The 14222-nt window shown below is 33.2% G+C and overlaps 1 protein-coding gene across 1 annotated transcript; it reads right to left on the bottom strand.

Annotated features, from left to right (window-relative positions):
• Window positions 1–1279: 1279 nt before the first annotated feature.
• On the bottom strand, window positions 1280–5961 carry LOC133200845 (multiple epidermal growth factor-like domains protein 10). Its single transcript, XM_061336661.1, has 5 exons — window positions 5811–5961; window positions 5547–5678; window positions 5184–5327; window positions 4821–4947; window positions 1280–1481 (listed from the first exon to the last, which is right to left on the bottom strand). The coding sequence occupies exons 1-5, from the start codon at window positions 5959–5961 to the stop codon at window positions 1280–1282; spliced, it is 756 nt and encodes a 251-aa protein (XP_061192645.1).
• Between the last annotated feature and the right edge of the window lie 8261 nt (window positions 5962–14222).

The following is a 14222-nucleotide window of genomic DNA, read 5'->3' as shown; positions in this document are numbered from 1 at the left end:
AAAGTTGAATGCCGGTTGCTTAGATCAATTTTATTCTGCAGAAACTTTAAATAAAAAAAAATACAATAGTGTTCAATCTCCTTAAACCTAAAACAATACAAATGGAGAACAGAGTAAAAATATTGACTCCTGGAAAGATCAGAAGTGGGAGAAGGTGTCTAGACGTTATCATCCTCCATCACACGTGCCATAAAGCCTTTGCATTGATCAGGTGAACGGGTAAATCTGTAGTCAGAATTGGTATAAAGAAAATGGCCTAACACTTGGTAGGAAACGATACGTTGTATTGACAAACAACGTCATTTAACGACAATTTATAGAGCATGTGCGAAATCCTTACTTTAATAGAGTTTGTTGAGAACCCTGTAAAATATAATAAAAAATAAACCATAATTCTCTGGCCGATACAAGGACCTTGTCAGCAAATACAATCTATCATTAAGTCGAATACTGACTGACATTTTTTATACTAATTGTTAGCCATTATTTTTACATTAAATTGTCTACGGATTTTTCTGTTTTCCCGATCATGATAAGGAGCACACGCGGGTGTAACCGGTCGGCAGTGGATGCTTACTCCTCCATGGCACCTGATCCCACATCTTATGTTTTAGAGGTACGTGTTTGCTCTGCTTCTGATTTGTATTTTTTTTCTATGGACTTTTGAGCTTCATTACTGTTCGTTATCTCCATATTTGATTGTTCCACACTTCTTGTTCTAACATGCATTTGTAAATAATCCAATGCACACTTTAAAAGATATTAATTTTATTAATTTTTCGCTTTGTAAAGAAATATTTCGCCAGAAACAAAGTCGGAAACGAAATATAGGGTTTTTTTTATATCATTATTCATGTTTGATATTTCAAAATGGACTTCAAGGCTGTGCTACCAGTGTTAAGAGACAAAGATTTTTTTCTCACAGCTTTTTTATCGTCAACTTTCCTTATTTATGTCGTGACATTCTACTATCACCTACATATGGTGTAGATGTCTCCCAGCTTATTCGATACTCAAAAGCATGCTTTGTGTACGATCAATTTTTAAACCGAGGCAGACTACTGACAGATAAGTTAATGTTAAAGGGATTTCAACAACCTCATTTAAAATTGGCATTTCGTATGCTCGTGATAATGACTTTGTTAGCAGATGTAACCTATCATTGGGACGTATTTGATTGGCATATTTCATACCTACAGTGTATTTTAAGGCATTTTTTATTATACTACGGATACTCCGTCTGGCAGGTGTGACCGGTCAACAGGGATGCATTCTCTTCCTAGGCACGGAATTCCTTCTCTGGCATTTCCAGGGATCCGTTATATTGTTGTGAGAGGTTTTTTTTCTTTTCTTTTTTTTTTGATGGATCGTTACCTTCACTTTTTACACCATCATAAATACAAACCAGTAGAGCTGATGTCTTATCAGACACTTCCAACAACACTTTGTCAACAAACGCACCTTGTTTAGTTGATTCTGGTCTTGAATTCAAATAAAAATAAACCTGAAACCATATAAAAGAGTTTGACTCTTTTATTCATTGTTTATTGTTTAACGCCGAGTCGGCAGTATTTCAACCATATATCGGCGGGAAAAAGTTTGATAACATGTTTAAAATGTTGATTCCATTCAATAAATATGTTGTAAACTGTGGTGCAATCCTTTGGATAAAAGATGATTTTTCTGGTTTTTTGAAAACAGGAAGTTTATCTAAATCCATCTTTGAAAAGGGGATCTTAAATAATTGGATTTTTCTTTTACCACTGAGTAATATACTAGTATCAAATGAAGGTTAAACAGGAAAGCAAACAATTTGTCTCTGTTTCGTAGAAATATAGAGATCACATCTGGAAACAAACTATCAAAAACTGGGTTTTTTAAAGTTGTTCAGCCTTGAAATCAAGAAAGGTTTTTATGAAGTCATATTTGCACTATCTATGTCCTTTTTAGTGGAGTAGTACTTAGGATTATTGTTGGAAATGACAAGAATCACGAAAAACCTGTGTTTAACAATCTCATAAAAACCAGCGAGCTCAGAATATTTTTGAAATGATTCAATAAAATAAATTAAGAAATATACCATAAAAGGTAAGATTTATTTTTGATCTGAATATTTACCAACATGGACAGAATTATATTCACTTGTAAGAAAAAAAGGAAATAAAGTCAATGAAAGTGATATTGTGATATCTGAATGTGAATTGGAGAGAGGGGGGGGGAGGGGGATAGAAAAATTCATTAAATTACTCAGTGTCCATAAAATCTTGAACAACTTAATTTATATGTTTAGAAGCATATAAATACCAAGCCAGCAATATATAAACAGTCCTCTGAACACTTTTCAGTCCATTTCGTATTTTTCTTGGGGGGGGGGGGGTTATTCATATAAAGCAAAATTTATTCAAAAACTTCTATATGAAAAGAAGTCTCTTGCTGTGGCTTTCAATTTAATATTAGATATATCGTCGACGTTCTAACAAGTTCAAGTTCATGTATTCAGTTTCATTCCTACAAATATTCCATATATCCCTTTGAACTCAAAATAAAAGATACCACACAGTCTGACATATCTGTTTCCATTTTAGGAATGACTCTAAGTCTTGGCAAAATTATTCGAGTCGCGGATTATAAAGCGTAAACTGACCCAAACCAGGTTATACTCGAATAATATGGCCAAGAATTAGAGTCATTCCTTATAATTTAATTTAAAATCATTAAACAACTGTGGTTGTAAAATTTCGTTGCTTTTTATTAGTTCAAATTTGCCGCTCAATAATACAACCGTAGTAACAGAGGTGATGGGAAGCGAGGGGAGGTAAAAACTGATACATAGTCCTAGCAGCCATGTTGTTTGATTACATGTGGTAAGATCCAGCTACTGTTCGAAGTAAAAGGTACATTCATTAAATCTGGAATTTTCCATGAATCCCGAGGACTAGAAAAGAGATGATTGCATGGATACAGTCGATTTAGCTGGTTGTCAGGGGGTTGTGTCCCCATACCAAAACAGGTTATACAGAAATAATTTGTGTTCCTTTTGGGTATTAACTAATCAGAGGCTAGAATACAAACAAAATTAAATTATATCTGGATATTTTACTAGAAAAAGACGTTTATGGTAGCCAAACAACAAAAGTTTATGATAAACTTTATGACTTGAACTTTTCTATCGTCAAAGTCCCTTATTTATGTAGCAATACACCGTTATCACCTGTATATGGAGTTTATATCTCCCATGATTCGATATGCAAGAGCATGCTCTACGTACGAAAAATTTCTTAAACGAGGCAAGCTATTGACAAATAGGTAAATGAATCAAGAATATAAACAGTCTCGTTTAAAGTCAAGTTTCGCAAATTTTATGGTTTATACAATGACCTTGTCAGCATATACAATCTATCATTAAGTCGAATCTGAATGATGTTTTTCATACAAATTCCTAGTATTAGGTCATTATTTTCAGAATGAATTGTCTACGGATTTTTCTGTTTTTCCAGTCATGACAAGGAGCACACGACGGACGTGACGGGTTGACAGGTGATGTTTACTCCTCCATGGCACCTGATCCCACCTCTGATCTTTTTTTGGAGGTCCACGTTTGCTCTGCTCCAAATTTGTATTGTTGCAATGGACTTTTGAGCTTGATTATTTTTTGTTATCTTCATACTTAATTTCATTATTATAACTGATAATTCAACTTCAAGGACTCTTCAGGAAGGAACATTCAAAAAACTTCCCTCTTCCCTGCACAGCAAAGTTATCATTCTAAGGAACCCCTGTTGATTTGCAAATAGGAACATTGATAGTATTAGTGCTTTGATATGAAAAAATGTTAAACAAAATACACTAAACAACCCACAGTTTTGGAGGAATTAATAGTCATAAAAAATGTATTACGCAAAAAAAAAAAACAACAACAAAAATATTTTTTCAATCATTTACAGATTAAAGGCTGACAAAGTGTCAAAAAGTTTTCCTAAGCAAACACACACACTCACATTGATTTACGTGATAATTCTGAAGGCATAATTATGAGAAGCATTCAATAAATAAAGTAACATACGGTTACGATATGAAATATAGATGATGTTAAGTTTATTTTTTACTATCCATTAATTTCAATTCACTGAAAATTGCTTGCTTTTTCCTGTTTTAGCAAACAAATTCACTTTAAAGTAGGCATTGAGGAATGTGTAAAGGTTTACTGAGAATCTTTTGAAGGATTAAAATAGAAAAAAAATGCTTTTTGTTTTTTCGTATTCTTTAATAACGTTTTTTATTTATTGAACGCTCTTCGAATACAGAAAGAGGCAAAACACCAGCAGAAATTCCATGTAGCATTTACAAGATTTTCTAATTTGCAGTATTTGCAGTATTATTTATTCCCTCATAATTATGAGTGTTATCTTCATTGTTCAAAGTTCTGGTATCTGCCATTGTAATATACCGCTCCTTTCCTCTTTTTCCTCTGACAATGTCTAGGAAAAGAATTTTTAAAACTCATAATACATTTTTATTTTTTGGAGATTTTTCAAAAAAAAAGTTCATTCAAACTTCAAATAATTCTTTGATGTTTTGCATAAAAATCTGTAAAAGGGTCAAAATTGCTGAAATTTAGATGTGAAATATGATATGTAAGATAAGGTAGTTTAAGAATCCAGGAAATTATTATATCCAATCCTTCCGAATCAAAGGAAAAAATAACTCCCTTGCATAATATAAATGACAAACATGTAGTCAGGGCAAGTATTATAGACATTGGTTTACAATTTAAAAAATTCTAAAAATCCAAATATCAAAGCAAACTTTAAAAAAAATACCTTATTTTGAAAATGATGATGACAACTGCAAATATATTTGATGTTAGAGAAAAGGCCATTCCTGCAATCCACGCAGTAGAGAGAGGTCTATGTATACAAACTAATTCTTCCTGAAACTCGGTAAAATCTGAAAGGAATTGTGAGCTCTGGTGTTCTGTTGTTTATTGAATTATTGTTAGTTTAAAAAAGACTTTTTATAAAGATTTTGTTGTTAAATCTGATTTTAAAGGGCTTCCTGTAAAGTATCGGACAGTGACAAGAATAAGGTATAGTAAAGTGTGATAATTTTTTTGTACGTTTCAATTATCAGAAACTACAGTGTGTTAAAAAACAAGTTTCTCTTCAATACTATATGTCACTCACTTTGATGATCACAGATACGACCAATAAATGGTTCTTGACATCCGCCGTCACACGTACCGTCATAGCTACTACAGGTATCATTGTTACTGCAGTGATCACTACACAGGTGTCGACAGTCAATTCCAAAGAAGTTTAGAGGACATTCTTGGGATATAAAAAAAAGAATAAGAAAAAGAGGAACAAAGGAATCTCTGGTGGAATCATTAACTCAATGACGTTATCTTCCATTTATTCATTATTCCTTGGTCCAGTTTGCAGACCTTCTCCTCAATATCTTTCTTGCAGAGAATGGCACACAGTTAGATCCTTATATTTACTTATTACTAGGAAAAAAAGGAATTCTCAATAATTCGCTAAAATTACCTGTGGTACAGTTTGGGGGACCCATCCACCCTACAGTGCATCTACAAGAACCATCGACATGGTTACACGTTTCTAGACATCTGAAGGAACATATCTGTGTGCAGTTCGTACCATAGAACCCAGGTTCACAAACTAAAAAGGGATCAAAACAAGTTGTAGTGCCCAGAAACTCAATCTAAATGGATCTAATAAACAAAAATATAAAAATACTGACATGTACGACTGTATTATATTTCAGTATCCTAAATGATTGTAAGTAATTACCGTTTTTGCAGTTGTTTCCCCTGTACCCGGCCGTACACCCTTTTTTACAACTCCCATCAATATGATAGCAACTCTCGTTGTGTGCACAGTGTCCACTGCAGGAATAACCACAATTCTTCCCAAACATCCCTGGAGAACACTCTAAAAACATCACAAACATAAACAATTGTCATTCATAAAAAATAATCGAAACAACTTTTGAAGAGTAATTGAAATATACATTCCTTTAATTAATAATAAATCCATATTTAAAAAAATAGTCCGGAAGTTAGATTTTAATGGTGTATGACTTGTGAGTGCAATTTACAAATCTAAGTTTTGGCTGATTAAGCACATGTATACTAGCTAGGGATGGCAATGGTTTACCGGTGAACGAACTAATCTGTCAGAAAGGTCGTAACCGAGTACAATTTTCATAAAATGTTAGTAGTAACATATGTAAATAATATACATTTAGTACAAATCAACTCATAGGTAGTGTCAGTGTGTTACAAATTAAAATGCTGCAATCGAGCAAATAATTCACATTAATGTTTAAGTACCTCCTCATAAAAATTTCTAACTTTTTTTATTGACGCACTAAAACAACTTATTTTTCTACTCAGCAATGTTTTATATGGTAATTCAGTGCGATACTTGAAATTTATTCAGTGAAACGCCATCATCACCATCGACAGCTTGGCGATATATCAAAAGAGATCGGGACGGCAAAATAGTACAAAAACATAAGTCTAAACAATCTTACGCTTCCGTACCTTCGTACCAAAGAAGGGGAGGGGTCTGCTATAGACTTATTGACCCCACACTCATTGTTGTTGGATGTAAATCCAACAACAATGAATGTGGGGTCAATAAGTCTATAGCAGACCCCTCCCCTTCTTTGGTGACATTAAATAGCACAAAATTCCCACAACTTGTAAATTATCATGAAAGTATCTTGCGATCCCCGCAACATATGTGCCGTCAGAGCGATTTTATTATTATTATTATCTTTTTGTTGGTGGTGGTGTGTTTTGGTGAATAAGTTGCATAATCTCCAATAATCATCATTATTAAATGAAATTATTTTTTTAATACATGAGAATAACGGTGGAGAAGCAAATCTGATGTTGATATTATTAATGTCGGTGAAAATATATGGCTTGAGTCTAATTGATATAAATAGCAGAAAAAAATTATCTTTATATATTTTTGATTTTGTTAAAAAGCAAATAATTCTAATTATTATATATTCAAAATTACAAACAAGTCTTATCTGTTCGTTTATCCGGTTACGTGGTCGGAAAATTTACGAATAAACGGTTACAAAAATTCATCCGATTGCAATCCCTACTACTAGTATAATGATTTTTCGTCATCTGCAGACTTGTACCTTTTTTACACCTCCCTCCGAAATATCCAGGGTCACACTCAGTGTCACACATTCCTGTAGCTTTATCACACGGTTCTCCATCAAAACAATGGCCACAGGCGAATATACAATTAGGTCCGTACCTACCATTTTCACATACTGGCAAAAATACAACAGACTGTTCTTCAATATATAAAGCATGATTATAATACATAATGTTTACAGGTATGTATCCTTATTGACCGATTTATTGGGATTGATTATAATAAATGTTTCTGTTCACAATTGATGTTAGAATAGAAAACATTATACCCTTGTCACAAAGGTCTCCAAGATAGCCAGGATCACATTCTGTTCCACAGCTTCCAGTCTCCTTGTCACAAGGTGTCCCATTTAAACAGTGTCCACACTTGTGTATACATCTCAAACCATATGTACCATCTCTGCATTCTGTAAGTGTAATATACATGACATTTTATAACAAATAGCTTTTAATACATTATTTCGTAAGATACCAGGTTTTATGAATTGCGAATAGGGGTAGATATTTGTTAGAAGAATTATATTGCAATATATTGAAATATTATACTATACTTATACTTGTGTAAATTGCTTGAATCTGATTCGTTGAGAAACATTTGTTAAAAACTATTTCCCCTGAATGATGAAACCACCAGCGTGGTAGAACGTAGCAATATGAGGCGCCCTTTAGTATTTTTTTTTAGTATTTTTGAGGTCTTTTCCGATATCAAAAATTCGATTTCTTGATATCAAAAAAAAATTCTTAATGTCAAGAATTTGAATTTCTGATATCAGAAAATTATTTTCTGTTATTATTTTTATTCTGTTTTAAGAAAGATAGCAAATTAGATATACTAGTGCCAATTAATCAAACGTTCAATCAACAAATGAGAAAAACAAGTGGTGCGTTAGCAATTTCGTCTAGTGTACAACTTTTAGAACAATAAGATTTACATTATAGACATACAAATCCTCTGAAAACTATTTTACTTTATAAAGAATAACAGTGTATAATGAAATCCTGTTTAACAGATTCAAATAATTATATACTGTAGATCACTATATTTTCGCGACACCTTATTTTCGCGAGAAAATTATCTGGTATTTATAAGCGAGACAGAATTTTTGCGAGCAGTTGTGATTATTTTGTATATAATCCTCAACAATACAAATATACGCGAGAATTAAATTTTTCGCGAGCGGACAGACTCGCGTAATAACGCGAAAATAAAGTTCTCGCGAATAAAAAGTGATTACCAGTAATACAAGGAATCTTAATATTTTTACCATCCTGACATTTTGATCCCAACCATCCTGCCGCACACCTCAAACAATGGCCGCTTTCAATGTCACACCTATGTTCCAGGCAACTGATTGGACATATTAAGTTGCAGTTTCTTCCATACATTCCTGATTTACAACCTATGGAAAAAAATTCTCAATAAATGTCACCTTTCGTTGAATCAAGTAGTATTTATTTTTTCAATACTTTTTCCTCATTGAAGTTGTCAATATTCGAAGTCATCAAATTTGATTGATTTTTTGATGGATTGTATGTTGTTTTACGCCCCATTCGAGATTTTCTTTTATCCTGGAAGTGACGTCACAAGCTTTGGAAGAAGTGCCACAATCTTTAATCTCTGCATGGCGTTTGTGTTTGTAGGAGTAAACTTTTTTTTAAATCGAGCAAATGCATAGCATAGGAACAGTGTCTTACTATTCTAAACGTCTTAAGTTTGACACGAAGCCGGGAACAAAATCGAACCATAGCCTTCTAGTCGGCAGAAGCGAGCACCCTACAACTAGGCCATCGAAATCGTTAGTAATCAAGAACGACAAAAACATGTAATATCCAATTTATTTTTAATTTAAATTCATTAGAACTTATTTGTTCTTCCTGTAATTTTTATCCATATTAATAAACACAACTGTAGACAAAAATAACTTGCATGATAGAATAATATGTGTGTCAAAATGATGGACTGCAAAATTCACATTGTATGTTTTTGAAAATTACTTGCAATTTATCATATCTTGCTAGCCAATATATTGTCTAGAATGTAAACTGCACAAGAAAACTCTACTACATTTTTAGAAAAAGAAATCGTTTTCAGTAGTCCTGTATTGATAAAAGAATTAGAAAGACTACAGGAAATATATGTTTTGGTTCCAGCTGACAAAGTTTTTAAAAATGTTGTCTCTGTTTGTAAGGTTCATTATTACAACTGCGTTTTAGAACTCTGTTTTAATTACACATCTCGTAATCAAACCGATACTCAGTTCCCTTTCAAAAGATGAAATTCTTCAAAATCATATTTCAGTTTTAAATACTTTTAATATTCCTGTCAATGGAATTGAGTTTGATATAAGCCGTACTATACTGGATTCCAAAACTTCGTAAAAAATCCTCGAAAAAAAGTTATATTGCAGAGTCGAGTAAATGCTCAACCAAGCGCCTATTCTTACTCCTCACCAAAATATCAAATGCTGTGAAGGAGAAACTTCAGACGTATTGTGCTGCAACATATTCATGATGTAGATTGTCATGATGTAGATGTAGAATCAGATGTAGATGTAGAATCAAATGTAGATTCTCAAAAACTCCAAAGAACTTTTGGAAAATTTAAGATTTAAGATTCCAAAACTTTTCAAGCATTTTATATTCATATGAAGCAGAATTTAATCAAAAACTTCTGTACGAGAAGAAAAAAAGAAATATGAAGATAACAGTGATCATTCTCAAAAGTCCATTTAAACAATATATATTATAAGCAGAACCATCAAGAACCTCCGAAAACAGAGGTGGGATCAGGTTCCATGGATGAGTAAACATCCCCTGCCGACCTGTCACACCTGCCGTGTGCTCTTTGTCATGATTGGGTAATCGGAAAATCGTAGACAATTCAGTGTGAAAATAATGGCCTAACAATTTTGTATGATAAACGTTAGTCAACATTAGACATAACTATAAGTGGTAATTGCAAACAAGATCATTGTATCGACCATAGAATTTGTGAAACGTTGGCTTCAAACGAGATTGCTGATATTCTTGAATCATTAACTTATTTGTCATTTGTTATTTGCCTCGTTTTAGAAAATGTTCGTACGTTTTAGCATGCTCTTGCGTATCGAATCAACTTGGAGACATAAACTCCATATGCAGGTGATATTGTATTTTGTTACATAAGTAAGAGAAGTTGACGATAGAAAAGTTTAATTCATCACAATTATCATAAAGTGTTGTCAGTTTGCTATCAGTGTATTTTTCTGGTAAACATCCAGATATGAAACAGATGTGTTAACTCCGTGGTGCCTTATATCGAATTCAAAGGGATATATCGAATCAACGTAGGAATGAAAATAAATGTTGTTAATTGATAAAAAGGCTTCGATATATCTAAATGTCGAATTGAAGGCCTTAGCAAGAGACTTATTCTTTTCACGTATAAGTTTTTGAATAAATTCTGCTTTATATGAATAAAAAAACTAATCTGATTATAAGGGATTATAATTAGTACCCACGGGAATTTAAACAGATTGTTGGAAGATTTGGTCTCCGAAAATCAGATAGATATTGTCAATGAGAACCTAGAGCATCTTTTTAATATCAATCTCGGAGTACGTTCAGTACTTGTGTGTTGAATCATAATTTTTAAACAAAATAAGTCTGCATATGATCAATGACAAGGTATGTAAATTTACAAGTTCGATTTTTATTGAAGAAGCAGTTGTCTATGATGTCAGTCTTTAATTTATCGTGGGAATGGTTGTATAAGATTTAAAAGTCGTACGTTTTGATGCTATTGATTTTAGTATAATTTCGCACTTTCAAATTTTCTAAAAGTTCCTTGGAGTTTTTGAGTATCAACATTGATTTACATTCCCTCTCGAATATGTTGTGCATTACTTCTGAAAATTTTCCTTCACTGTTGTAAATATTTTCGTGAGGAGTAAAGAATTAAAGAGGTTTGGTAGAATATTTCCTAGAAGCCGCTATGTGTCTCTGTTAGTAAGGATTTTAATGATTTCTAGAAATCCAGTATAGTTAAGATAACTCAAATTCAAGTTGGTCGTTGGGAATATTAAAAATATTTGAAATGAAAAAGGTAAAGATAACGAACAGTGATCGATCTCCAAAAAAAAAAAAAATCCACAAACAATACAAATCTGTAAACAGGGCATAAATATGAACCCTAGAAATTCCAGAGGTGAGATCAGGTGCTTGGAGGAGTAAGAATCCCCTGTTGACCGGCTACACACGCCATGGGCCCTATGTAACGATGAGGGAGACGGAGTATTCCATAGTCAAATTTAGTATAAAAGCAAAGGACTAACAATTGGTATGAAATATGTCAGCCAATATACGACATACCACAAATAAATTTTCTTATCTCCCATACAGAAAAGTTACATTGCTATTTTTTCATTATTGCTTTCAATCAAAGTCTAATTAGAAAATTTTAATTATATAAAATGTAAAAATAGACTCTAGAAAATGTTCCTAGAAACTTTTCAGTAACAAAACTTCATATATTTCTTAAATTTTCAAAACTTAATTTTAGCTGTAACGTTACATTTTCCCACTTTTCACCAAATTTTGTAGCTTAGTCAAACATAAAGTTGTTAAACTAAACAAATATCACTTATTTAGTTAGAGAGGATCCTATTTAAGCAAAGATATTTAAATTTTGGAAGAAAAAAAATTGTCTGTGTTATTTATCCTTAAATTTGCTAAAAAGGTCACTATAACGACCATAGAATTTTCGAAATGCTTACTTTAAACGATGTTGTTGAAATCCCTGTAACACCAACTTATCTGTCAGTAGCCTGCCTCGGTTTAAAATGATCGTTCCAAGAGCATGCTCTTGAGTATAGAGTATCATTTTCTTCTCGTGTAGAAGTTTTAACAAACTAATAACTAAACTGTATGACAAACATGATGACCTCGGCTTTTCCATCTTTCATTATTTATGTAGTAATATTCTAACATCACCTGCATGAAATATATGGATATAACGAACAGTATTCAAGCTCCAAAGTCCATTAAACAATACAAAATAGGGGCAGTGCAAACACGGACCTCCAAAACATCAGAGGTGGGATCAGGTGCTATGGAGGAGTGAGCATCCCCTGCCGACCGGTCACACCCGCCGTGTGCTCCTTGTCATGATCGAGAAATAATGGAAAAATCCGTCGACAATTCAGTGTGTAAATAATGGCTTAACAATTAGTATGAAAAACATCAGTCAGCATTTGACTCAATGATAAATTGTATTTGCTGACAAGGTCATTGTATCGACCATAGAACTTACGAAATGATGATTTTAAACGAGACTGCTGATATTCTTGTTTCATCAACTTGTTTGTCAATAATTTACCTCGTTTTAGAAATTGTACATATGTAGAGCATGTTCTTGCGTATCGAATCAACTGAGAGATATAAACTCCGTATGCAGGTGATGAAGGTATATTGCTGCATAAGTAAGGGAAGTTGACGATTGAAAAGTTAAAGTCATCACGTTTATCATAGTTTGATTGTTAGATTACCATTAAGGTCTATTTGAAGTAAAATGTCCAAATATGAAACAGACGTGTCAGACTCTGTGGTATCTTTTATCTCAAGCTCACCGGGATATATAGTATCGACATAAGAATAGAAATAACCATTGCTAATTGATAATACGTCGTCGATATATCTAAATGTCGAGTTGAAGGCCATAGCAAGCGTTTTCTTCTTTTCACGTACAAGATTTTGGACAAATTCTGCTTTATATGAATACAAAAAAGGTCTGCTAATAACGGGGCGCAAGTGTTACCCATGGGCATTCCAATAGATTGTTGGAAGACCTGGTCTCCAAAAACCACATAGATATTGTCAATCAGAAACTCAGGCATCTTTTTAATGTCAACTTCAGGTACTTGTGTGTACAATCAGAATGTTTTTTAACAAAATAATTTTGCAAATGACCAATGACAAGGTACGTAAATCTACGAGTTCCATTTTTATTGAAAAGCAGCTGTCAATGATACCAAAAAGCCTGGACTTTAATTTGTCGTGGGTTGTGTATAAAGTTGAAAAGTCGTAAGTTTTTAAGCTGTTAATTTTGGTAAAATCTTGTGATTTCACATTTTCCAAAAGTTCCTTGGAATTTTTAAGTATCCACATCTGATTTACACCACTTCTCGAATATATTGTTGCACAGTACTCGTGAAGTTTCTCCTTCACTACTGTTAATATTTTAGCGAGGAGTAAAGACAGAGGCTTGGTTGAACATTTACTGGAACCCGCTATGTATCTTTGTTTGTAAGGATTTTTATGAATTTCAGAATCCAATATACATTTAATATAATGAGCCTTACAAACAAAGACAATGTTGTTATGTGCTTTGTCCGCAGGGACCAGTACGTACTGATCATGTAATCTATCTAATTCTTTTTTCACTTCTGGATTATTGAATACAGAAGGATAGATGGTTCTCATATTGCCCCTCAATCTTTTAATGCGCGATTTTAACATACATCTGATACATTTAATCCATTCTGACAAAGTGTCAAGGTCTTCTTTTTCATGTCTGGCCCATCGCCTGGTGTAATCCTCTACAGAATCCATAATATTTATGAAATTCCAACTCCATTTGAAGGATATGGTGTATGCATATCGTGTTTATGTCTCCCAACTGATAGATACACAAGAGCATGCTCTGAGTACAATAAATTTTTAAACCAATGCAAGCTACTGACAATAAGTTGATGTTACATGGATTTTAACAACCCCGTTTAAAGTCAGCTTTTCGCAAATTCTATATAAAACCTATCACAGGGTTGTATTTTGTCTGACATGTTTCATACCATTTATTAGATCATTGCTTTGATGCTAAATATGACTATGGAGTACTCCTTATATTAGTACCTAATCAATACATAGAGCTCACGGCGAGTGTGACCGGTCGTCAGGGGATGCTTACTCCTCCTAGGCACCTGATCCCACCTCTGTAATTTCAGGGGGTCCGTGTTTTATGCCCTGTTCACAGATTTGCATT

The sequence above is a fragment of the Saccostrea echinata genome, unplaced genomic scaffold (genome assembly GCF_033153115.1).
Source record: "Saccostrea echinata isolate AGI-Se365-2 ecotype Australia unplaced genomic scaffold, CSIRO_AGI_Sech_v1 ptg000041l, whole genome shotgun sequence".
In the NCBI taxonomy this organism is placed as follows: Eukaryota; Metazoa; Mollusca; class Bivalvia; order Ostreida; family Ostreidae; genus Saccostrea; species Saccostrea echinata.
The sequence above is the reverse complement of the archived record's forward strand: the minus strand, read 5'-3'. Positions and strand labels throughout refer to the sequence as shown.